The sequence below is a fragment of the Chiloscyllium punctatum genome, chromosome 23 (genome assembly GCF_047496795.1).
Source record: "Chiloscyllium punctatum isolate Juve2018m chromosome 23, sChiPun1.3, whole genome shotgun sequence".
Classification (NCBI taxonomy): domain Eukaryota; kingdom Metazoa; phylum Chordata; class Chondrichthyes; order Orectolobiformes; family Hemiscylliidae; genus Chiloscyllium; species Chiloscyllium punctatum.
Window position 1 is genome coordinate 92,723,734 of NC_092761.1, and position 25,192 is coordinate 92,748,925.

General features: G+C 44.1%; 1 protein-coding gene across 1 annotated transcript; it reads left to right on the forward strand.

The window, feature by feature from the left end:
- Window positions 1–495: 495 nt before the first annotated feature.
- Window positions 496–24,323, forward strand: LOC140494270 (myelin protein zero-like protein 2). The gene is made up of 6 exons (XM_072593540.1): window positions 496–666; window positions 8,953–9,119; window positions 14,448–14,658; window positions 15,960–16,137; window positions 20,573–20,662; window positions 21,719–24,323. The coding sequence occupies exons 1-5, from the start codon at window positions 615–617 to the stop codon at window positions 20,643–20,645; spliced, it is 681 nt and encodes a 226-aa protein (XP_072449641.1). The 5' UTR covers window positions 496–614; the 3' UTR covers window positions 20,646–20,662; window positions 21,719–24,323.
- The last annotated feature ends 869 nt before the right edge of the window (window positions 24,324–25,192 follow it).

Genomic DNA, 25,192 nt, shown 5'->3' on the forward strand with positions numbered 1-25,192 from the left:
GCACTAAAACAATAATGTCAACATTATTGCATGTAGCAACCCAAATTTGACCCTTTAAGACGCACAACTCAACTTGGCCTGATGAACAGTGGAATTTAACTCCGATTCAACCAACAGTGTCTGTCTCATGGCTGACCCTTAATCTCCAAACCATGCTACCCGCTTTCTCGACAATATTAGTCTCTAGAAATCGATTTCTAGCTAAAATATATTCCTTTCATAGTCCCTTTAACGCCATGTTCATTTCTAACAGTTTAATTTGTTCAGTCTGAGTTCTGCTCTTCTTTATTCAATGTTTTTTCTCTGATTAAAATTAATTATAATTTATAGCGTACAACATTATTTTTATTTTTTTACAAGAGGAATCAAAGATGACGTGGATCTTAAAGCCAAGTTCAGTGTAAAGGGAGCAGTGTCTGTAGTGAAACAGAGGGTGGCAGTGATGTTGTGTATTAACCTTTTGAATGGGTGGTCCCTCCTATTGGCGGAGTGCCCTGGAGTTAGGCTTGAGACCAGCCTCTATAATGTACTGTCCTGTTCTGACTCTCACCTGCTGTTTTCTACGTCTCTAACCGGGATTGATCGTGAGAGGGGCCCGGGATTTGCAGCTCCCCATGTATTCCCAGAACCCAATCTGGATGCTGGCCTTGGCACTGATATTCCCAGGTGAGTGTGTGGCACAGGTTCGGGACCAGGAAGTGGTGGCACCAGGACTGGGAGCTAGGAATCTACTCCATTTTGGGATCCAGCAGGAACCATTCTCTGTCAGTTTCAGGGGAGGGGGCAGTCAGTCCTAATGAGTAAAGGGTTTCTTTAAAACGTGCCTCAGCAGTTGGTGGGTTTTTATTGAGCTGGCTGTTGGAGGGAGAGGGAATGTTGAAGTTTTGGTCCTCTGACTGGATTTTGCTGGAGTGTTAAAGGAGACCCCCGCCCTTACTCAGTAAAATTCTCTCCCTCCCTGGCCGTGTTAAACCAAGCTCCCAGTCCGGGGAATCATTTCTCTAACATTCCAGAAAGTTAAATCATCAGCTGCTTCTTGTATCTAAAGAATTACAGAAAATAAGGGAGGCGTATTGTTCAGATGCAGATCACCACGATCTCATTGCATTTGGTTTTAAATTGCATGTGTTCGAGCTTCAGGACAGTGGTTGTGTCTAGACTTGTAGCAAAAACAAATAAAGAGATAAGTGTACAAACTCTATCGGGGGATTTGGTAAATAAATCTGCAACTAAACAACTCGGTGACTGAACTGTTGGATTGTCGTAAAACCCCAGCTGTTTCACTAATGTCTTTTTGGGAAATCTACTGCTCTTCCCTAGTCTGGCCTCTATGTGACTCCAGACCCAGAGCAATGTGATCGACTCAGTACCCAATGTGTTTGTGGCTAGTGGCTAGCACATTGAACTATATCAAGGCAGTGTGGTCAATGGTCAGTAATTACAGTGGGGATGATTCTGGCTGAGAGGAATTGTATGGATTCAGGAAAAAGGTACAAATGAGGTCAGATGTGATAATCTCAATGTTGTGTCCTCCAAGACGTGAGAGCATAAGTAGGCCATTCAACCCCTCAAATCTATTCCGTCTTCAGTGATGCCTGATCTGACAATTGTCAACTCCACTTTCCTGCCTTTTCCCTATAAGCCTTGAATTCCCCTTCCTGATTAAAACATCCATCTCTATCAGCCTGGAATGACTCAGCCTTGAAAGCCCTCTGCAGTAAAGGATTCCACAGATTCACAAACTTCTTTGAGAGAAGACTTTCCTCCTCATCTTTTTAAATGTATGACCCCTCACTCTGAGACAATGCCCTCTGGTTCTAGCCTCTCTCACGAGGCGAAACAGCCTGTCCATATCTACCCTATCAGGCCTCCTAAGAATCTTGCATGTTCCAATAAGGTTGTCTCTCATTATTCTAAGCTCCAATGAGTACAAGCTGAATCTACTTAACATCTCCTCATTAGACAGTCTCTCCAATACCTGGGATCAGTGGAATAAACCTTCTCTGGACCTGCTTCCAATGCCTGGACACCTTTCCTTAGGTAAGAGCCCCCAAAACTGTTCACAGTAATCCAGCTGTGGTCTGTTCGTGGTGTTTGAGTGAGCTGTCCCTATTTTTATAATCCATTCTCTTTGAAATAAATTCTTTGAGGAGAAAGTGAGGACTGCAGATGCTGGAGATCAGAGCTGAAAATGTGTTGCTGGAAAAGTGCAGCAGGTCAGGCAGCATCCAAGGAGCAGGAGAATCGACGTTTCGGGCATCAGCCCTTCTTCAGGCATAAGCTCTTTGAAATAAAGACCAACGTTCCAGTTACCTATCCTTACCAACTGGAATTGTATGCTAGTTTTTTTGTGATTTATGCACAGCAACAGCTTTCTGCAGTCTTTCTCTATTTACGCCTCCATTCTTCCTACCAAAGTTCATAATCTTGTACTTTCCACATTATATTCCATCTGCTAAAATCTTTTATCCACTTACTTAATCTATCTCTATCCCTGTGTTGACTTGATGTTATCCTCTCCACTTGCCTCTCCACCTGTTTTTGTATCACCCACAAACCTGACTATAAAACATTCACTTTCCTTATCCAAGTCATTCATATACAGTATATTGTAACTAATTGTTACAGGTTGACAGCATGAAAATGCCCTCTTTTTAACCCATACCCCGATTTCCGATAAGTTTGCCAATCCTCTGTCCATGCTAATATACTAACACATACCTTGGGCCTTGCTTTATTAAGCAGCCTAATGTGTGGTACCTTATCAAATGCCTTTTGGAAATATAAATACATTAAATGTATTTGTTCCTCTTTATCTATCTGGCTTGTTAGTTCCTCAAAGAATTCTAATAAATGTTTCAGGCATGATTGCCCCTTTATGACGCAAAGTTGTCTCTGATTGATTGTATCTTGTATTTCTAAATGTTCTGCTATTAATTGTTTATAATAGACCTGACCATTTTCCCAATGATAGACATTGTGTTACCTCGTCTATAGTTACCTGTGTGTTTTTTTTTTTCAATCTCCCTCCCATTTTTACGTGTTACAATAGCTGTTTTCCAATCCTCCAGGACATTTCCAGAATCTAAGAATTCCTGGGAAATTATGACCAGGGCATCTACTATCTCTGTAGAAACTTCCTCACTGGAACATAACTTTGCTGTGAGTCATAAACGAATTTCTTAAATGTCTGCCATTTTTCCTCAACCACCTTTCCTGCCAAACTCCTTTCCCAGTTCCCTTTGGCCAACTTTACCATCCTTCTTTTGTAATTGCTCTTATTTAAGCTGAACACAGTTGTTCCCAACCCAAATTTCTCACTTTCAAACTGAACATTAAATTCCACCATGTTATGGTCACTGTTTCCAAGGGGTCTTTTACTCTGAGATTGTTTTTAAACCTACCTCATAATAGCCTGACCCTAGTTGAATCAATAGCATATTGTTTAAGGAAACTGTCCTGAACATTCCTTGTATGCTTCCTTGTATCTCCACCAATTTGATTTTCCCAAACTACATGAAGATTAAATTCACCCATATTTAATGTACTGTCTTTCTACATTATCTCCTGATTTATTCTTTGTCTTACAGTATATCTACTGTTGAAGGACCTCCAGTCTACTCCTACCAAGAGCTTTGTCTTGTTTGTTATTTCTTGTTTAATTCAGATAAATGTGAGGTGCTGCATTTTGGAAAGGCAAATCAGAGCAGGATGTATACACTTAATGATAAGGTCCTAGGGAGTATTGCTGAACAAAGGGACCTTGGAGTGCAGGTTCATAGCTCCTTGAAAGTGGAGTCGCAGGTAGATAGGGTAGTGAAGGTGGTGTTTGGTATACTTTCCTTTATTGGTCAGAGTATTGAGTACAGGAGTTGGGAGGTCATGTTGCGGCTGTACAGGACATTGGTTAGGCCACTGTTGGAATATTGCGTGTAATTCTGGTCTCCTTTATTGATCAGTGCATTGAGTAGAGGAGTTAGGAGGTCACGTTGTGGCTGTACAGGACACTGGTGAGGTCACTTTTGGAATATTGCATGCAATTCTGGTTTTCCTTCTTTGGAAGGATGTTGTGAAACTTGAAAGGGTTCAGAAAAAATTTACAAGTGTGTTGACAAGGTTCAAACTGTAGGGAGAGATCGAATAGGCTGGGGCTGTTTTCTCTGGAGCGTCAGAGGCTGAGGGGTGACCTTTATAGCGGTTCATAAAATCAAGAGGGGTATGGATAGGGTAAATAGACAAGATCTTTTCCCTGGTTTGGGGAGTCCAGAACTAGAGGGCATAGGTTTAGGGTGAGAGGGGAAAGATATAAAAGCGATCTAAGGGGCAACTTTTTCACACAGAGTGTGGTACGTGTATGGAATGAGCCGCCAGAGGAAGTGGTGGAGGCTGGTACAATTACAACATTTTAAAAGGCATCTGGATGAGCATATGGATAGGAAGGGTTTGGAAAGATATGGGCCAAGTGTTGGCAAATGGGACTGGAATAGGTTAGGATATCTGGTTGGCATGGACGAGTTGGACTGAAGGGTCTGTTTTCATGCTGTACATCTCTATGACTCTATGCCCTGCACCCACTTGGACTCTTGCATCTTTCAATTCAAGATAATTTCTTGCTTTCATACATATTCCATCCTGAATTAACAAGACTTCTATTCCACCGTTTCTTTCCTGCATATCCTTTCAAAACATTACATATCAATAAGAAGGAGTAGGCCTTTCAGCCCCTTGAGTCTGCTCTGCTATTCAATTGGATCATGGCTGATCGATACTCCATGTCCACTTTCCTGCCTTTTCCCTGCAACCATTGATTTCCCTGACTGATCGAGAATCTACCTCAGTCTTAAATATACATAAGGACTCTGCCCCCACAGCTCTCTGTCACAAGGAGTTCCAAAGGCTCTCAACTCTGAGAGGAAAAAGTCCTCCTGTTCTGAGTCTTAACTTGGTGTCCTTGCGGTTTTCTGCAGTATTTCTTCATTTTAAAGAATATTGTTCTTTTCAAGATGAACAACTTCACATTTTCCCATATTCCACTCCATTTGCCAACTTTTGGCCCACTAAACCAATCAGCATCTCTCTGTAATCTCTTTATATCCCTATCACAACTTATCTTTCCATCTACGAATTTGATCTCATTAGAACCATGTCTCTGTACTGGCTATAAGATCATACCCACTAACCTGTATTTTTGCCATGAATTAGAGTCATAGAGTCATAGAGATGTACAGCATGGAAACAGACCCTTCGGTCCAACCCGTCCATGCTGACCAGATGTCCCAAGCCAATCTAGTCCCACCTGCCAGAACCTGTCCCATATCCCTCCAAACCCTTCCTATTCATATACCCATCCAAATGCCTCTTAAATGTTGCAATTGTACCAGCCTCCACCACTTCCTCTGGCAGCTCATTCCATACACATACCACCCTCTGTGTGAAAAGGTTGCCCCGTTGGTCTCTTTTATATCTTTTCCCTCTCACCCTAAACCTATGCCCTCTCATTCTGGACTTCCCCATCCCAGGGAAAAGATTTTGTCTATTTATCCTATCCATGCCCCTCATGACTTTATAAACCTCTATAAGGTCACCCCTCAGCTGCTAGGGAAAACAGTCCCAGCCTATTCAACCTCTCCCTGTAGCTCATATCCTCCAATCCTGACAACATCCTGGTAAATCTTTTCTGAACCCTTTCAAGTTTCACAACATCTTTCCGATAGGAAGGAGACCAGAATTGCACGCAATATTCCAACAGTGGCCTAACCAATGTCCTGTACAGCTGAAACATGACCTCCCAACTCCTGTACTCAATACTCTGACCAATAAAGGAAAGCATACCAAACACCACCTTCACTATCCTATCTACTGCAACTCCACTTTCAAGGAGCTATGAACCTGCACTCCAAGGTCTCTTTGTTCAGCAACACTCCCTAGGACCTTACCATTAAGTGTATAAGTCCTGCTAAGATTTGCTTTCCCAAAATGCAGCACATCACATTTATCTGAATTAAACTCCATCTGCCACTTCGCAGCCCATTGGCCCATCTGATTTAAGATCCTGTTGTAACCTGAGGTAACCTTCTTCACTGTCCACTACACCTCCAATTTTGGTGTCACCTGCAAACTTACTAACTATACCTTTTATGCTCACATCCTAATCATTTATATAAGTGATGAAAAGTAGTGGACCCAGCACTGATCCTTGTGGCACTCCACTGGTCATAGGCCTCCAGTCTGAAAAACGACCCTCCACCACCACCCTCTGTCTTCTACCTATTGAGCCAGTTCTGTATCCAAATGACTAGTTCTCCCTGTATTCCATGAGATCTAATCTTGCTAACCAGTCTCCCATGGGGAACCTTGTCAAATACCTCACTGAATTCCATATAGATCATGTCCACTGTTCTGCCCTCATCAATCCTCTTGTTACTTCTTCAAAAAAACTCAGTCAAGTTTGTGAGATATGATTTCCCACGCACAAAGCCATGTTGACTATTCCTAATCAGTCCTTGCCTTTCCAAATTCGTGTACATCCCGTCCCTCAGGATTCCCTCCAACAACTTGCCCACCACTGACATCAGGCTCCCTGGTCTATAGTTCCCTGGCTTGTCTTTACTGCCCTTCTTAAACAGTGGCACCACATTAGCCAACCTCCAGTCTTCCGGCACCGCACCTGTGACTATTGATGATACAAATATCTCAGCAAGAGGCCCAGCAACCACTTCTCTAGCTTCCCACAGAGTTCTAGGGTACACCTGATCAGGTCCTGGGGATTTATCCACTTTTATGTGTTTCAAGACATCCAGCACTTCCTCCTCTGTAATATGGACATTTTTCAAGATGTCACCAGCTGTTTCCTTACATTCTATGTCTTCCATGTCCTTTTCTACAGTAAATACTGATGCAAAATACCGGTTTAATATCTTCTCCCATCTCCTGCGGCTCCACACAAAGGCCGCCTTGCTGATCTTTATGGGGCAAAAGTGAGGCCTGCAGATGCTGGAAACCAGAGTTTAGATCAGAGTGATGCTGGAAAAGTACAGCAGGTCAGGCAGCATCTTCTGAGCAGAAAAATCAATGTTTCGGGTAAAAGCCCTTCATCAGGAATGCCTGATGAAGGGCTTTTGCCCAAAACGTCGATTTTCCTGCTCCTCGGATGCTGCCTGACCTGCTGTACTTTTCCACCACCACTCTGATCTTTGAGGGGCCCTATTCACTCCCTAGTTACCCTTTTGTCCTCAATGTATTTGTAAAAACCCTTTGAATTCTCCTTTATTCTATTTGCCAAAGCTATCTTATGTCCCCTTTTTGCCCTTCTGACGTCTGTCTTAAGTATACTCCTACTGCCTTTATACTCTTCTAAGGATTCACTCGATCTATCCTGTCGGTACCTGACACATACTTCCTCCTTAACCAAAACCTCAATTTCTTTAGTCATCCAGCATTCCCTATACCTACCATTCTTTCCTTTCACCCTGACAGGGATATACTTTCTCTGGACTCTTCATTTATTTTGTTTTGCATTTGATAAGCATTCAAGTAAAGAATGATTAATTTTGCCTTTTGTCATTTTCCCCTGTAGACCCTATTTATTGTTGTTTTTCTGTGCTTGTACACTCTGTCCCTTTGGGTATCAGTGTTTGAATATCTACCTTGAAAATCTGCCATAGTCTTCTCTCCCAAACCCACCCTCCCCTCTAATTAATTTGAAGCCTTCTCTACGTCCCTAGTTCTGGATTCACCAGGAATTTGGTCCTGACACAGTTCAAGTGAAGCCCCTCCTAGCAGAACAGCTCCCTTCTACCCCAGTCCTGGTGCCAGAGAGACCCATTATCTGAAACCCATTCCACCCACACTAGTATCTGAGCCACACAATTAACTCCTCGGGAACAGTCCCTATTCCCATCATTATACTGTCCCCTACCACAACAGTCCTCCTACTTCCTCACCCCATCTGAATGATTCCTTGTTCCATGCCATGGTCACTTTGCCCATCCTCCTTAAGTCCCCAGTCTCATGCACACAGACAGCAAGAACCTGGGAACTGTTCTGACCGTTAACCCACCTTCCAGTGATGTGGTAAACAGTGCGTTAGTAACTAACACACTAAGATCTGGAAAGAGTTTGCCAACTTCGTCAATCAAGCTTTGCAGGTCTCAGGTTGAACCTTGTTTGCTGTGTAACTGCCCATGTTTAACGTCTTCATTTCCTGAAAACCAGTGCTGACCAGGACAATAAGTGCATGTTACAATTCTGTCACCATGGCAATCCCTGAGGCTAATCATTCCTATTGGACACTAAACTAAGAGGGCACACTGCTGCAGAATGTGCAGGAAATCTACTAAATGGCCAAATCAGTTCCTTGGGATCTTGTTCTCTAACAAACATTGCAATTGTTGCCATCCCTAACTGCCCCACTGCTGAGGGGTTGGCTCGGTCACTTGAGAGGCCAATCCGTTAAGAATGGACCATGTGACTGGGTCTGGAGTCATGTTCTGGTTCATTCTTCTCATCGATGACTGACTTCTTTTTGCCTCTAAGTTTTTGCTGAACATTGAAATATCTGCATAAATGTCTGCCACAGTTTCTCGGGCTGGTTTTTGTATTTCTTGACATTATTGATAAGGGTACCTGTACGGAGTCAATCAAAAATCACACAACACCAGATTATAGTTCAACATTTGTTATTTGAAAGCACTAGCTTTCAGAGCAGCACTGTTAGACTATAACCTGGTGTTGTGTGATTTTTAACTTTATGCCACCCCAGTCCAACACTGGCACCTCCAAGTCATGTACAGAGTCAGTGTTTATTCAGCAGGTCCAGGGTCACTCACAGTGTAACTGTACAGAGTTTATTCAGTATATCACCCTTTTTGAATTGATTAGAGACTGCAAATTTCTCCTGCTGAACACCCGTCAATGAGATAATGAGGAATAAATGTAGTGGTTTCTGTGCAGGTATCAGTGGTGTTGCTGCTGTTGATATTTACACCAGTGGGAATGTTGAAGCTCGGAATGGCACAGAGAAACGTTTGAAATGCACCTTTCAGTCCAGTTCTCCTGTCAGCAAGCGAACTACTGTCACCTGGCACTTTCGACACCCTGACAGCAGCAATGAGGAGTCTGTAAGTATCTTGTGAAATTCCCTGGGCTTCTCCTGTCAGGTACAGGTCACTTGCATTTGCACAGGTTTAACAAAGCCAACTAAGTTCCCTTAAACCCACCAGCAGTCCCTAACCTGGAATCTCACCACTCTAACTCACTCAACCCTCATTACTCACTCATTCATTGCTGTTAGGGTCCCAGACAATGGGAGATAAGTCAGATCTCCAAGTGAAACCTGGCTTGACCAATCAAATTTTCTTTTTTGTTTAGTCAATTAAAGTGGTCACTGAAACATATTCACTCAAGGCTACAGTTTTCTTTGATTTGCAGATTGGTAGAAATAAGAAAACAAAGTAGTCTAAATATACACACACAACAAAACAGAGTTAAAACATGTCTCCAATCAATATTCTTTTCAAAGATCAATTTCAGGAAAGTTCTATCACTATCTCAACCCTTTAAGGTTCCATTTATTACAGTATTTTTCCTGTGGGCTATGGAGATAGGTCGATGAGTACTTTCCAACATGATCTTTACATAAACCTGAGAGCTGGAATTTTCTCAGTTCTAATAATTTGGACATTTCTGACTGAATTTGCCCAGTTTGGAAGTTTTGCAAACTAAAGTTGTCTTGTTCCCTGAGAAAAACTATTCTTGCTTCTGAACTCAACCCTTATGTCCTCTGAACTGAATTAAGACTAGCTATTCCCAGATTCTTTTGAGTTGAAACCAAAGCTTTACATGTTTACTCTACCAATAACTGTGTACAGCCAAAAGTATAAACATCTTTCCATTCATACCCCAGGGGTCCACAAGTTTCCTGTCCTTTTAATAAATACTGGATTCAAATCACTGATCCAGGAGGACATTTTGAACTTTGTTTAAATGGAAAAAGCCTCACAGAAGTAACCAACACCCACTTGTCCCTATTTTGAAATCCAATTTCCCATTGATGTAGATATGAAACAGTTTCCATGACAGTGCTCTAAATATCAGAATGCCTGGATCATGTGAAAGGGTTCACAGTATTGGCTCATTGCTGGTGAAATGTTCAACTGGAACTTGCACCGAGCAATGATTCAGCTTCTTCTTGAGTAAATTTCAACATTCTGCAGCTGTGAAAAACGATTACATTCCTTTCACCCCTGCACTGTCTGTCACATTGAGAGGCAGGACAGCAATGCTGTTTTTATTTAAACATGTGGGCTTCACATTGCCATGATCTGTGGCCAATGAAGATGGAGAACCTCAGTCACTCTCAATCAAAAGTCACTGAATCCTGACTGTGACGACACGTGGTGCGGGGGCTACGAGGGCTTGCCTGAACTAAACATTGAGGAGGAAAGTCACCATAGTGTTGGGCTGGTGCCCCTGACCCAGTTCGTGGTCCTGCCCTGTAACAGGCCCAAATCGGAAAGAGAAACCTGCCAGTGCCTGAAGAACAGGCAGCACATTAGTCAGCAAAATAGGGAAGTTCAGTGAATGTGGAGAGACTGGTGAAGTTGGATTAGTTTGAGCCGGGAAGGTTAAGACGGGATTGAATAGAGACATTAACATAAATGAAGAGTTTGATTTCTCCCTATTGACTATCAATCAACATCACAAGAATACAGTGACCCGAGGAGAACTGATTTATTTATGAGTAGCAAAAACCCACTGTGTGGACACGAAAAGCATTTTAAGGTGGAAAGTTGACTTTTTTACTGCTGTCCTGAAATGTGGGTATAGTTTGGTCAGTATTTATTGCCCATTCCTTGTTGCCCTTGGGACCTGCTTTCTTAAACCACTACAGTCCATGTGCTATGGGTTGACCCACAATGCCCTCAGGGATTGTCCCAGCGACAGTGAAGGAACAGCAAAACCTTTCCAAGTTAGGGTGGTGAGTGGCTTAGAGAGGAACTGGCTGGTGTTCCCATGTATCTGCTGCCCTTGTCCTTCTGGATGGAAGTGGTTATGGGTTTGGAATGTGCTATTGAAGGAGCCTTGCAGAGTTTCTGCAGTGCATCTTGTAACCGGTACACACTAATACTCAGCATCAGTGGTGGTGGGAGTGGATACTTGTGGACATGGTTTCCGTTAAGCAGGCTGCTATCTCCTGGATGATGTCAAGCTCCTCAAATATTGTTGGAACTGCACCCATTCAGGCAAGTGGGCTTATTGCGTCACATTCCTGACGTGTGCCTTCTGGATGGTGGACGGGCCTTGGGGAGTTACAAAGTTTAAAAAAAGTCAAACAACACCAGTTTATAGTTTATTTGGGAGCGCTGCTCCTTCAGGTGGTTGTGGAGAATAAGATTGTAAGACACAGAATTTATAGCAAAAGTTTACAGTGTGAGAGAACTGAAATTATATATTGAAAAAGACCTGGATTGTTTGTTAAGTCTCTCATCTTTTTAAATGATCATGTTGGTTTCAGTTCTTTCATCTGTAAATCGCAAAACCATTTTAAAAAGTTACATTCTCAAATGAACTTAATAATTCGTGTCATGTCGGCCCAGATAATATATTGAAGGTGTTAGCTCCCTGTGTGAGGCTGTCTGTGCCACAATGGTCAGACTGATTCTAATCTTAAAAAATGGATTTACAGAGTCTTACATGGATTCATGCATTTTTTGAGCAAAGTAAAATGTAATTCTGCAAATACAAATTCACCCCACAAACGTATATGTGTGTGTGGGGGCGGGGCGGGGGGGAGGTCTATGTGTGTGGAGTGTGAGTGAGTGTCTGTAGGATTTTGTGTGTGTGTCTGTCTGTCTATTTGTGTCCGTGTGTAGTATAGTGGGGTCACCTGTAGTGTGACATGAACCCAAAGTCCCGGTTGAGACCATCCCCATGAGGACCAAACTTGGCTATCAGCTTCTGCTCGGCCACTTTTCATTGTTGCCTGTCCCGAAGTCTGCCTTGGAGGATGGTACCCCTAAGGTCCGAGGTTGAATGCCCCAGACCCCGCTATTTGACCTCAGACCTTCTGATGACTGTCCTCCAAGGCAGATTTCGGGACCGGCAACAACGAAACGTGACTGAGCAGAGGCTGATAGCCAAGTGCGGTCCCCATGGGGATGGTCTCAACCGGGACCTTGGGTTCATGTCACACTACAGGTGACCCCACTGCACCACACAGACAGACACACACACACACACACACACACACACACACACACACACACACACACACACACACACACACACACACACACACACACACACACACACACACACACACACACACACACCCCTTTACACTCACTCACACACACACACACACACACACACACACACCCCTTTACACTCACTCACACACACACACACACACACACACACACACACCCCTTTACACTCACTCTCACACACACACACACACACACACACACCCCTTTACACTCACTCTCACACACACACACACACACACACACCCCTTTACACTCACTCTCACACACACACACACACACACACACACACACACCCCTTTACACTCATGATGCCCACCCACCCCCCCCCCCCACATCCCCCTCCCCCCACATCCCCCTCCCCACACACACACACACACACACACACCTACAAGTTTATGGGGTGAATTTGTACTTGGAGAATTACATTTTACTGTGCTCAAAAACTGCATGAATCCTTGTAAGACTCTGTAAATCCGTTTTTAGATTAGAATCAGTCTGACCATTGTGGCACACACAGCCTCACACAAGGAGCTAACACCTTCAATACAATATCTGGGCTGACATGGACCAATTGTTAAAGTTCATTTGAGAATGTAACTTTTTTAAAAAAAGTTTTGCGATTTACAGATGAAAGAACTTCACCACTCTGGCTGAAGAAGTTTTTCCTTATCTCTGTTCTTCCCTTTACTGTGAGGCTGTGTCCTCGGGTCCTAGTCTCTCTTACCAATGGAAATATCTTCCCAACATCTACTCTGTCCAGACTGTTCAGTATTCTGTATGTGTCAATTAGATCTCCACTCATCCTTCTAAACTCCATTGAGTATAGACCCAGAGTCCTCAAATGTTTCTCATCAGTTAAGCTTTTTATTCCTGGTACCGTTCTCGTGAACCTCCTTTGGACCTGCACCAGAGTCAGTACATTCTTTCTGAGGTATGGAACCCGAAACTGCACACAATACGTAAGACCGTAAGAACTAGGAGCAGGAATTGGCTGTCTGGCCCTTTTGAGCCTTCCCCATCACTCAATAAGATCGTGACTGATCTTTTCATGGACTCAGCTCCACCGACCCACCCTCTCACCGTATCCCTTAGTTCATTCATTGTTCAAACAAAATCTACCTTCGTTTTAAAAACATTTACTGAAGTAGCGTCAACCACTTCCATGGATAAGGAATTCTATGGATTCACAACCCTCTGAGTGAAGAATTTCCTTCCCAATTCAGTCCTAAGTCTGCTCCCTCTAATCTTGAGGCCATGCCCTCTTGTCCTAGCTTCACCAACCAGTGGAAACATCCTCTATACTTCTATCTTATCCATTCCCTTCATAATTTTATATGTTTCTATAAGATCCCCTCTTTCCCCCCCCCCCCACCCCCCCATTCTCCTAAATATGGTCTGACCAGAGCCTTTTCAAGCCTCAGAAGTATATCCCTACTTTTATATTCTAGTCCTCTTGAGATGAATGACAACATTGTATTTGCCTTCCCAACTACTGACTCAACCTGCAAGTCTACCTTGACAGAATCCTGGACGAGAACTCCCAAGTCACTTTGCAGTTCGGATTTCTGAATTCTCTCCCCATTTAGAAAATAGTCCATGCCTGTATTCTTCCTTCCAAAGTGCATGACTTCACACTTTCTCACATTGTACTCCATCTGCCACTTCTTTGCCCACTCCCCTAACCTGACCAAATCCTTCTGTAGCTCCCTACCTACTCAATATGACCTGTCCCTCTACCTATTTTTGTATCATTTGCAAACTTAGCCAGAATGCCCTCAGTTTCTCCATCTAGATCGTTAATGTATAAAGTGAGAAGTTGTGGTCCCTACACTGAGCCTTGAATTCCTAGCTCCTGACCTGCTCCTACAGCCACTATGATTATTTGGCTGGTCCAATTCAATTTCTCAACAGTGGTAGCCCAGGATGTTGGTAGTGGAGGATTCAATGACAGTACAAACAACCTGAGCCTATCCAATCTTTCCAACTTTCAATCTGGCAATGTTCGTGTAAATCTCCTCTGACATTTTTGTAGAGCAATAAGGTCCTTCCACCACAGGGTTAGATACAGAATAAAGCTTCCTATACACTGTCCTTATCAAACACTCCCAGGACAGGGACAGCTCCATACATGAAGATGGAATGAAGTGTGAATCCTGTAAAACCCTCTCCCTTACACAGGTCTTTTACTATCATGAGGAGCCATTTCCACCTTCTGGAGGTCGTTTTAAGGATCGTATATCCTGGTCTGGCAACATTTGGAAAAAGGATGGATCGATCACGATCAGTAACCTGCAATTCACAGACAATGGAACGTTTTTGTGCAGTGTGAAGAATCCCCCAGATGTACATGGTGTCGCTGGAGAAATCAAACTGAGTGTTGTCCATAAAGGTTTGTTGAAGTTGTTGAGATGGGGAAGGGCTCCTACAGCTGGTTTTATTCAGCAATATCTCAGCTGTGGGATTCACGTCACAATTACAAAATGAAAATTGGAATTTAAATACTACCTTCCACCATTTCTGAGCTTCCAAAGTGCTTTATATCCAGTGGAGTATTTTAACATTGTAACCACTGTTGCTGTATGGGAGCGACATTTACAACTGGCAAAATATTCCTACAAGTAATTATGTGATAAGTACCTTTAACCTTGGTTTAATATTGTTGCTTGGAGTTAAATATTGGCCAAGGTCTCCAGAAAGAAGCTGCTGCTCAGATTTGGAACAGTACCATAGAGATTTTATCTTGGATTGTACCTGAGGAGACAGCTCAGTCCTCCACTTAACAACTGAACAAAAAGACAATAATTCCGACAGTGCGGCACTCCGACAGTGCGGCACTCCCTCAGCACTGACCCTCCGACAGTGCGGCACTCCCTCAGCACTGACACTCCAACAGTGCCCACTCCCTCAGCATTGACCCTCCGACAGTGCGGCACTCCCTCGGCGCTGACCCTCCAACAATGCGGCGCTCCCTCAGCACTGACCCTCCGACAATGCGTCGCTCCCTCAGCACTGACCCTCCGACAGTGCGTCGCTCCCTCGGCGCTGACCCTCCAACATTGCGGCACTCCCTCAGCACTGACCCTCCGACAGTGCGGCACTCCCTCTGTCCTGCCAAGATTATTGTCCTGAAGTCTCTGAAGGAGAGACTTAGATCACCATCTCGGTCAGTGATTGTCTCGTCCAGCAACACCGAGCACCCAGCACCTTTCCTTAAACCTGATCCTTTATACACTTCCTCATAAGGACAATTAATGAAATGAAAAGTGAATGTGTCTGAGCCCAGAGTCCTGACCTGTCTCTCCTTGTCCCCTCTACAGACCCTCCCCAGCCTCTCTGCTCACCCTCTTCCCCTCTCCTCTGCCCCACTCTCTATATCCCTGCCCCCTTGGCTGTGATTGGATCTCTTTCTAGGAGATCATTGTAAAGTGTTGTGAAACCTCGTTGTTTTTGGTTATATGGTGTAATGTGTGTGTGTGTGGGCGTGATAGTGACCTATGGAACTGTTGGGGAGACCTGACTGATCACATCCTCAATATCCCTGTCTCCAACCATTTCCGTGGCTCATCCTGTCACTTGGCTACCCCACCCTTCATTTGAGGATGGATACTGGGATCTTTCTGTGTTGTTGGGAAGTGAGATATCGCTCAGTTGCTGGGTTTAACCTCTCTCTCTCCATGTTTCATGTTGCAGTCACGTACTCGGAGATGATGATCCTGGGGATTGTGATTGGCTGTGCCACTGGCCTGGTCGTGCTGATTGTTATTGCTGTGGTTGGTATTCAACTTCTCCGTAAGAACCGGGCGCAGCAGGAGGAGGAAGAGATGGAGTATGTGGAGGAGAAGGAACTCAATTACGAACATCAGAACGGGTAAGGGGGGGGGGATGTTGTAAGGGGTTGGTACTGTGGAAGGAACTTTAACCTCTTTATTGCTGTGGGTAGGAAGCTACCCAAAGGAAGTGAAGCTCAGAGAGAGCAGGGGCCCCTCTCCTTCACCTTCCCACCACCCCTTCCCCACCCCACTCCACCCTACCTACTTCCCCCAATTTCCCCCTTGGGCCTCTGACCTAAGGAAAGATACGCTGGCATTGGAGAAGGTTCACTTGGCTGGTAGTAGTTATGGAGGGATACTCTGATGAGGAGAGGTTGAGTAGATTAGACCTGTCCTTTTTAGAATGTAGAAGAATGTGAGGTGATCTGATTTAAACATACGAGAAGGATGTAGGGACAGTGTTGAGGAGGGAGGCTGCAGAAGGATTGGATCACTACAAGAGATGGAATATAATATGGGAAAGTGTGACATTATACACTTTGATAGGAAGATTAGGACCCAAGTGCACAGCCTCATAGTAAAGGGAAAACCCTTTAGAACAAAGGTAAGGAGAAAGTTCTTCAGCCAGAGAGCGGTGAATCTATCTATGGGATTCATTGCCTCAGAAGGCTGTGGAGGCCAGGTCATTGAGTATATTTAAGACTGAGATAGATAGGTTCTTGATTGTCAAGGGGATCAAAAGTTACAGGGAGAAACAAGGAGAATGGGATTGAAAACAGACTCAAAGGGCCGAATGGTCTGATTCCTGCTCTTATAACCTTAAGAATAAAGGTGTAGATTATTTTCTAAATGGGGTGAGGCTTTGGAAATCTGAAGCACAAAGAGATTTGGGAGTTCTCGTTTAGGACACTCAAGTTTAATATGCAGCTTCAGTTGGCAGCCAGGAAGGCAAATACAATGTTGGCATTTATTTCAAGGAGGCTAGAATACACGATCAGGTATGTACTGCTGAGGCTACATACCACTTTGGTTAGGCTGCATTCGGTGTACAGTGAGCAGTTTTGTTCCCTGTATCTAAGGAAGGATGTGATGGCCTTGGAGGGGGTTAAGAGGAAGTTTGTAAGAATGATCCCAGGGATAAAGGGCTTACCATATGAGGAGTGGTTGAGGACTCTAGGTCTGTACTCAGTGGAGTTTAGAAGGATATTGTGGGGTGGGTGGGGGAGGTGGATGGAATCTGATTGAAACTTACAGAATACTGAGGGGCCTGGGTAAAGTGGACGTGGGAAGATGTTTCCATGAGTAGAAGAGACTAGGACCTGAGGGCACAGTTTCAGAGTGGAGGGACAACCCTTTAGAATTGAGATGAGGGGGAATTTCTTCAGCCACAGGATGGGGAATCTGTTGGACTCATTGCTACAGAGAGCAGTGGAGGCTAAGTCAGTGTGTGTATTTATGACAGAGATAGATAGGTTCTTGATGAGTGAGGAGATCAAAGGTTACAGGGAGAAAGCAAGAGAATGATAAAAAATATCAACCACAATTGAATCTGCTCCGTCATTCAATGGCCTAATTCTGCTCCTATATCCCATAGTTCAAGATTCTTTAAGATAGGTGTGGACAGACTGGTTTTCCCCAGAGGGAACAATCTCAGAATGAGGGGTCGCAAATTTAAGACCGATGAGGAGGGGAGTGAATGTGGGGAAATCTTTACCACAGAGGGCTGTGGAGGCTGGGTGATTCAGTATATTTAGATCTGAGAGAGATAGGTTCGTAATCAGTAAATAAATTGAGGATTATGGAGGAAAGGCAGGAAAGTGGAGTTAGGAACATCAGCTCAGCCACCATGTTATTGAAGGATGGAGCAGGCTCGATAGGCCGAATGGACTACATCTCCTCCCCACGCTCCCTCCAGTAAAAACACCATCCTGCATTCCCAATTTCCTCCGCCTCTGCCGCATCCGTTCCCAGGAGGACCAGTTCCACCACAGTACACACCTGATAGCCTCCTTCTTTAAAGACTGCAATTTCCCCTCTCACGTGGTTGATGATGCTCTCCAGTGCATCTCCTCCACTTCCCATACCTCTGCCCTCAAACCCCACCCCTCCAATCACAACAAGGACAGAATCCCCCGGTCCTTACCTTCCACCCCACCAACCTCTGGATACATCGCATCATCCTCCACTAACAAACGGACCCCACCACCAGGGATATATTTCTCTCCCTATTCTTATCCACATTCCGTAAAGACCATTCCCTCCACAACTTCCTTCTCAGATCCACACCCCCCACCAATCCACCCTCCCCTCTCAGCACCTTCCCCTGCCACCCTCAGGAATTGCAAAACCTGCAACCCCCCCCCCCCCCCCCCCCCCAACCCCAACCTCACCTCCGTCCAAGGACCCAAAGGAGCCTTCCACTTCCGTCAGAATTTTAGCCTTCCATTCCACATGTCATTTACTGTATCCGTCGCTTCTGATGAGATCTCCTCTACACTGGGGAGACAGGGATGCCTCCTTGAAGAGTGCTTCAGAGAACATCTTCGGGACATGCGCAAAACAACCCCACCACCCCATGGTTGAACACTTCAACTTCCCCTGCCACTCTGCCGAGGACATGCAGATCCTGGACCTCCTCCATCGCCAAACCCTAACCACCCGATGCCTGGAGGAAAAACACCTCATCTTCCACTTTGGGACCCTCCAACCACATGGGATTATTGTGGATATCACCAGTTTCCTCATTTCCCCTCCCCCCCCACCCCCCTCTTATCCTAGATCCAACTTTCAACTCAACACCACCCTCTTGACCTGTCCTACCTGTCCATTTTCCTTCCCATTTGTCTGTTCTGTCCTCCTCTCTGACTTATCACCTTCTCCCCCACCTTCAGCTACGCTGTCAGCTACGTTCCCCTCCCCAAGCCTCACTCCCCTTTCCATTTATCTCTCCACCCCCTTGGCTGACAAGCCCCCTTCCTGATGAAGGGCTTGTACCCGAAATGTTGATTCTCCTGCTCCTCGATGTTGCCTGACCTGCTGTGCTTTTCCAGCACCACACATCTGCAGTCCTCACTTACTCCCTCAATAGGCCGAATGGCCTATTTCTGATCCTATGCTTTCTGGTCTTAATCACCAGGCCAACCAATCAGAAATCTATCTCCTCTAAACGTGGGGCTGTCAGAATCTCTGACAGACGGCTCCACCACTCACAGGCAGGTTCGAGCATTTACTTGCTGCAGAAAGACCCACTCAGAGGTGGAGGTGACTTGGGGGGGGGGGGGGGAGTCTGGGTGTAAGGAGCGTGAAGTGGGAGGGTTGGGAGTTGGAGGGGGTGAGGCTGCAAAGGGAGAGAGACTGGTCTAAACAACAGAATAATCAGTTAACTGGACAACTGAATCGTTTACAAATGAATGTAGAATCACTAGCTTAAGTCTGCAGGAGTTCAGAAGCTGCTACCTGCAGTTACTTGCAGTACATGCAGTTGACATTGTCGATTGGATAATTTAAAAATTATGTTTATGTTATCTGATCACAATTTCCCAAATCATGGAATGATGCAGGGACTAAGTCAGAGGTGGACATTAAAATGTAATCTCACCAGTATATGTTTTGGAGCTGGTTTTTTGTGTGTCAAAGTGAATGTTGGGTTTTCTTTAAAGTATTTGTTGCTAATTTATGTCAGTTCTTTTGGACCAATTTATATATAATGCTGTCTGAGAAAATAATGTTTTCTTTGTATTGGCAGCTTTGGGTTTAATAGCAAGCTCCTAAATGAGGATATTGATGAATCCTTCTCACATGGTTTCAATTTGTATCCAAATTTCAATCTGTCATCAGAAATATAGAAGCTACAAAATTTAAAAGGCATTTGGATGTATGTATGATAGATTTATTTATTGTCGCTTGTACCGACGTACAGTGAAAAGCTTTGTTTATGAGCATTACAGGCAGATGATAGTAAGCAAGGATGTACAGAACAAAACATTTTGACGGAGGCATACAGGTAACATTGCACAGGGCGTACAAGAGATCAACGTTAGCAAGGTCAGTATTATTTGAGGCTAGACAGTCCATTCAATAGTCTAATAATGGCCAGGAAGAAGCTGTCCCTGAACCTACTGGTGAGTGCGTTCAGGCTTCTGTATCTTCTGCCTGATGGAAGAGGTTGTAGAAGATCATTGCTGGGATGCAATGCGTTGGAAGAGTTTAAGAGTGTTATGGGCCAAATGCTAGCAAATGAGACTAGATTAATTTAGGATATCCGTGTGGGCAAATTGGACTGAAGGGTCTATTTCCATGCTGTATAGCTCTGAGTCTACTGTTGCTACATGATTGCGTCAGTGAACAACCAAGGGAATGGGAATGAGAATCGATAAGTAGTGCTCAGGGAAATCTCGAGAAGGAACTTTCAAAATAACGTGATCTCACTGACCCCCAAAGCCATCAGCCTAAGCTCCGTATTCTGTGCCACAGTCATTTCATGAATGAGGATCTCAGCTCTCCGACCCTCACCTTCATCTCCCTCTGTTACAGGATGGAACTACAGAAATCAGACTATGAACCAGAGCCTCTGATGGAAGGATCCGAGACAGCAGCAGTCTCCTGACAAACCGCACCAGGAAGGTACCTGACTCAATGTGAAAACTACATTCCAGCAACAAACATTCCCCTCCATGTGACTCAGTCATTGTACACTCTGTGATGGAATGGTTCTGGGTACGGGATCCATTCTAGAGAGTCAAATACAAAATTTAGGCTAATACTTTCAAAGGGAGCGCCGCGCTGTCGGAGGGTCAGCGCTGAGGGAGTGGGCACTGTCGGAGGGTCAGCGCTGAGGGAGCGCCGCGCTGTCGGAGGGTCAGCGCTGAGGGCGCGCCGTGCTGTCGGAGGGTCAGCGCTGAGGGCGCGCCGCGCTGTCGGAGGGTCAGCGCTGAGGGCGCGCCGCGCTGTCGGAGGGTCAGCGCTGAGGGCGCGCCGCGCTGTCGGAGGGTCAGCGCTGAGGGCGCGCCGCACTGTCGGAGGGTCAGCGCTGAGGGAGCGCCGCGCTGTCGGAGGGTCAGCGCTGAGGGAGCGCCGCACTGTCGGAGGTTGAGTGCTGAGGCAATGCCACGTTGCTACTTATTTTGGGTGCGTCTCCCGGTTCCTGCCCAGTTGCTGAGATTGGATTCTGTGGTTGGAGTGGAGTTTTGGCCTTCACAGGCAAAATGGCAACTTGAAGGAAAGTTTAGTCTTTGGAGCAGCAGGAAGTGAGAGGGATGTGAAAATCCTAATGAGTGCAGGCATGAAGGTTGTGTGTAGAGTGAAAACGTGAAGAATGTTGATTCACATCAAATAGACACTGCTGCTGGGGTCATCCCTAATTGCCCCTGAGAAGGTGGTGGTGGTGAGTTCCTTTCTTGAACCACTGCATTGTTTGAGGTACAAGTGCACACAGTGCTGTTAGGGCTGGAATTCTAGCATTTTGACCCAGAGACTGTGAAAGAATGATGATATATTTCCAAGTCAGGATGGTGAGTGACTTGGGAGGGGAATATGCGAAGAGTGGTGTTCCTATGATTCTGCTGTCATGGGAGAACAGAGTTTGTTGCTAGGTCAATGTGATAGTGCTGGAGGCAATAATAAAGCTACAATTCAGTCAGACTGTTTGTTGTGAAATCTAAAATTTATTTTACTTTCCAGGTCAATTTCTGAACCAAGTTTGATTTTAACAAGAGAAGAAGCAAAATTCTAAACCCGAACCACACATCTCTTTACCTGTTGTAGAGAGAGAGAGCATTTCAGATTCCATTTCCCTTCTGTTCTTTACTGTTTTGATGAAGCTCATGATGTTGCACACACTGGATTTTGTGTAGATTTCACAGTCTAACCCCAATCTACAGCAGCTCAACATGAGTGTAAACCTTGGACTGTCAATATTTATTGGTAAATCTATGGAGAAAATCAGGGAGTGCAGTTGTTATGATCCAGATCAAATCCCTACAGTGTGGAAATAGGCCCTTTGGCCTGAAGGTTAAATTCCATCAGGTCAGTTTAAAAATTTAATTTGCTTTTAGTAAATTTGGAAATAAAGAGCTGGTCTCGGAACCGTGAAACAATAACCCAATTGGAAAAACCCAACTTGCCAATTCATGTCCTTTAGGGAAGGAAACCTGCAAATGTCACTCAGTCTGGGTGATGCATGACTCCAGAGCTATACCAATGCGATTCCCTCATGATGCCCCTCCTACAATTGACTGATAGAGGAACTGCATTTGGACTGCAATGTTTAAGAAAGCAGCCTATCACCCACATTCTGAGAATTAGTTATTTATAAAGTTCCAGATTGGGAGATTTTCGTCACGATGTGAATTGCACCAAGAGCAAATTTTCACTTCCTTCCTCTGCATCTTTCTATCCAATTTTCTTTTTTTCAATTTATTTTCTTCAACTCAGTCTCTTCTGGAGGTAGGTATTGGCTGAGGATTGTTTGTTGCTCTGACTCTTCACCCTGCTGTAGCTTCCCATCCCTTGTGCAGAGCCTAAATCACTGGATCCTCCTCCTGCCATTCCATGTCACAGTGCACAGGACGCAACATTAAAATATTTTCCAAACTTCCACTGATATAGGCCGAGCCTGTCCAACCTTTCCTCAGAAAGTAACCCACCCATTTCCGGGCATTAATTTAGTAAACCTTCTCTGAAATACTGCCAACAAATTTGCATATTTCTGTAAATAAGGCCTTGACAGTACACAGTACTCTCCAGTGCCCTGTATAACTTAAGCATAATCTTCCTAATTTTGCATTTGATTTGTCTTGCAATAAACTGTAATGTTCTTGAGTTTTGAGAAGATGTTCTTATTGTAATGTTCTTATTAGCTTCATACTTACTTGCTGTACCTGCATACTAACCAATATACTTCATGCTCTAGGCCATCCAGATCCCTGTACACCTCACAGCTCTGCAATCTCTGTTTAGAAAGTATGCTTCCTTTTTATTTTTCCTGCTAAAATAGACCTTTCACATTAACCATATCATGTTCCATTTGCCAGATCCTTGCCTGCTCACTTAACCTCTCAATGCCCCTTTTTAGCCTCCTTATGTCAGCTTTGTTTTCTTTCTTACCTGTTCTTTGTGTCATCAACAAATTTATCTCCATTCAATCTCTTCCATCTGTTTATTTATAGAAATTATAAACAGTTGAGTTTGCAGCACTGACCCCAGTGGCACATCATTCATCACATCTTACCAACCAGAAAATAACCCATTTATACCCAATATCTGCTTCCTGTTAGCTAGCCAATCTTATATCAATGCCAATATGTTACCCTCTACATAGTGAGCATTTCTTTCTTAAATAACCTTTGATGTGGCACTTTATCAAATGCCACTTGGAATTCTAATTATAGTACATCCACTAGCGCCCTGTTCCATTGCACATTACTGCCTCCGAGAACTCTAATGAATTAGTTAAACATAACTTTTCTTCCTCCGAACCATGTTTCCTTTGCCTGATTACCTTGAATTTTTCTATGTGCTCTGACACAACGTATTTAATAATAGCTTCCAGTATCTTCCCTATGGTGGATGGTATAAATGCACCAATTATCTCACTAACCATTTCTTTCAAAGCCCACGGGATGAAGTCTATCAGGACTTGGGGTCTTGTCAATCTCCACCTTCAATGATTTGCTCACTTCTCTTGTGATGGCAATTTTCTAGAGTTCATGCCACCTTTCCAGTTTGTGATTTATTTCTAGGATGTTACTGATGCCAAATACTTGTTGATTCATTGCCATCTCTTTATTCACCATTATTCATTTTGTTAACTTGTTTCCATTTTAAATATCTATAAAAGCTCTTGGGTGTTCTTAAAAAATTATAGCTAGCTTTCTCTCATACTCTAACTTACTATTACTTATGAATTGTTTGTCAGCATCCTTTGCTATGCTGTATATTCAGATCCTGATCCCAAGAAAGATTCATCAGTAATGAGGGTATGGCTGTTTGTTAGATAGGTTGCCAAATGTCTTTTATAAATATTTTCTAAAAGCAATTTAGGTTGCTGTTTATTCTTTCTTTGTGTTAATGCTGAGGGAGGTGAGGGAGCAGGTGTCAGTGTTAAAGGATGTGCATTGAAAAGTGAGATTTCTGTAAATATTGAACTGTTTTATTTTCAAATAATCCAGAGAATTTTATACGTGTAAAAGATTTGTACTATTTTTATTCAAATGCTATGACTATGCTATGTATTATATAATAGGCACATTTTCACATTTACAATAAAAACATTTGTAAAAGTAAATTACATTTTAACACAACCTCAAGGAATTTTTTTATCTTAAGTAGGCATTCATTGAGTTACCTGTCCCATTGGTCAAGAACTGAACTGAACTGAACCTTGGCTGGGGGATAAATTGGAGGTGAAAATGTGTTGCTGGAAAAGCACAGCAGGTCAGGCAGCATCCAAGGAGCAGGAGAATCGACGTGTTGGGTATGAGCCCTCCCTCAGGAATTGTTTGAGAACGTAGCTGAAGAGCTTCTGGGCAGAGGAGATGACCTGGGGTGTGCAATGAGAGAGGGACTCACTGAAATCCTTGTAGAAGGAGGAAGAGAGCTTCTTCAAGGAAGGCATCCTTGCAAGAGGATTCACAGTAGGCTAAAATCTTCTAGGAGAAAGTGAGGACTGCAGATGCTGGAGATCAGAGCTGAAAATGTGTTGCTGGGAAAGCGCAGCAGGTCAGGCAGCATCCAAGGACAGGAGAATCGACGTTTCAGGCATGAGCCCTTCTTCAGGAGGAATTGGAGGAAGCAGCATCGAGGAGGGCAGGGGCTCTATGCAGCCCCACCAGCACTGGGACCCCTATCATTGGCTGAAGGGCTTGGGCCAATGTAATTGGGACAAATTTGAGAGGAACAGTGGGTTGACCTGGAATTCTCTCCCCACTGGACATGAGTGCCACTGGCAAGACCAGCATTTGTTGCCTCATCCCAAATTGCCCCAGAATTGCATTTTATAGGGTGCTTAAGAATCAGGTGCAATGCTGAGAGTCTGGAGTTGCATGTTGGCTACGTGACATCCTTCTTTAAAGGAAATTAGTGAACAAGATGGGCTATTAACAAAAGGTTTATTTATTTGTGGGATGTGGATGTTGCTGGCTGGCCAGTATTTTA

Bases quoted from the DNA above. Each gene is read 5' to 3' on its own strand.
- LOC140494270 (XM_072593540.1), top strand. From the start codon at position 615: ATGTATTCCCAGAACCCAATCTGGATGCTGGCCTTGGCACTGATATTC. The intron at 14,659-15,959 runs GTTTGTTGAAGT...TTCATGTTGCAG, and splicing joins ACTGAGTGTTGTCCATAAAG to TCACGTACTCGGAGATGATG. The intron at 16,138-20,572 runs GTAAGGGGGGGG...CCTCTGTTACAG, and splicing joins AATTACGAACATCAGAACGG to GATGGAACTACAGAAATCAG.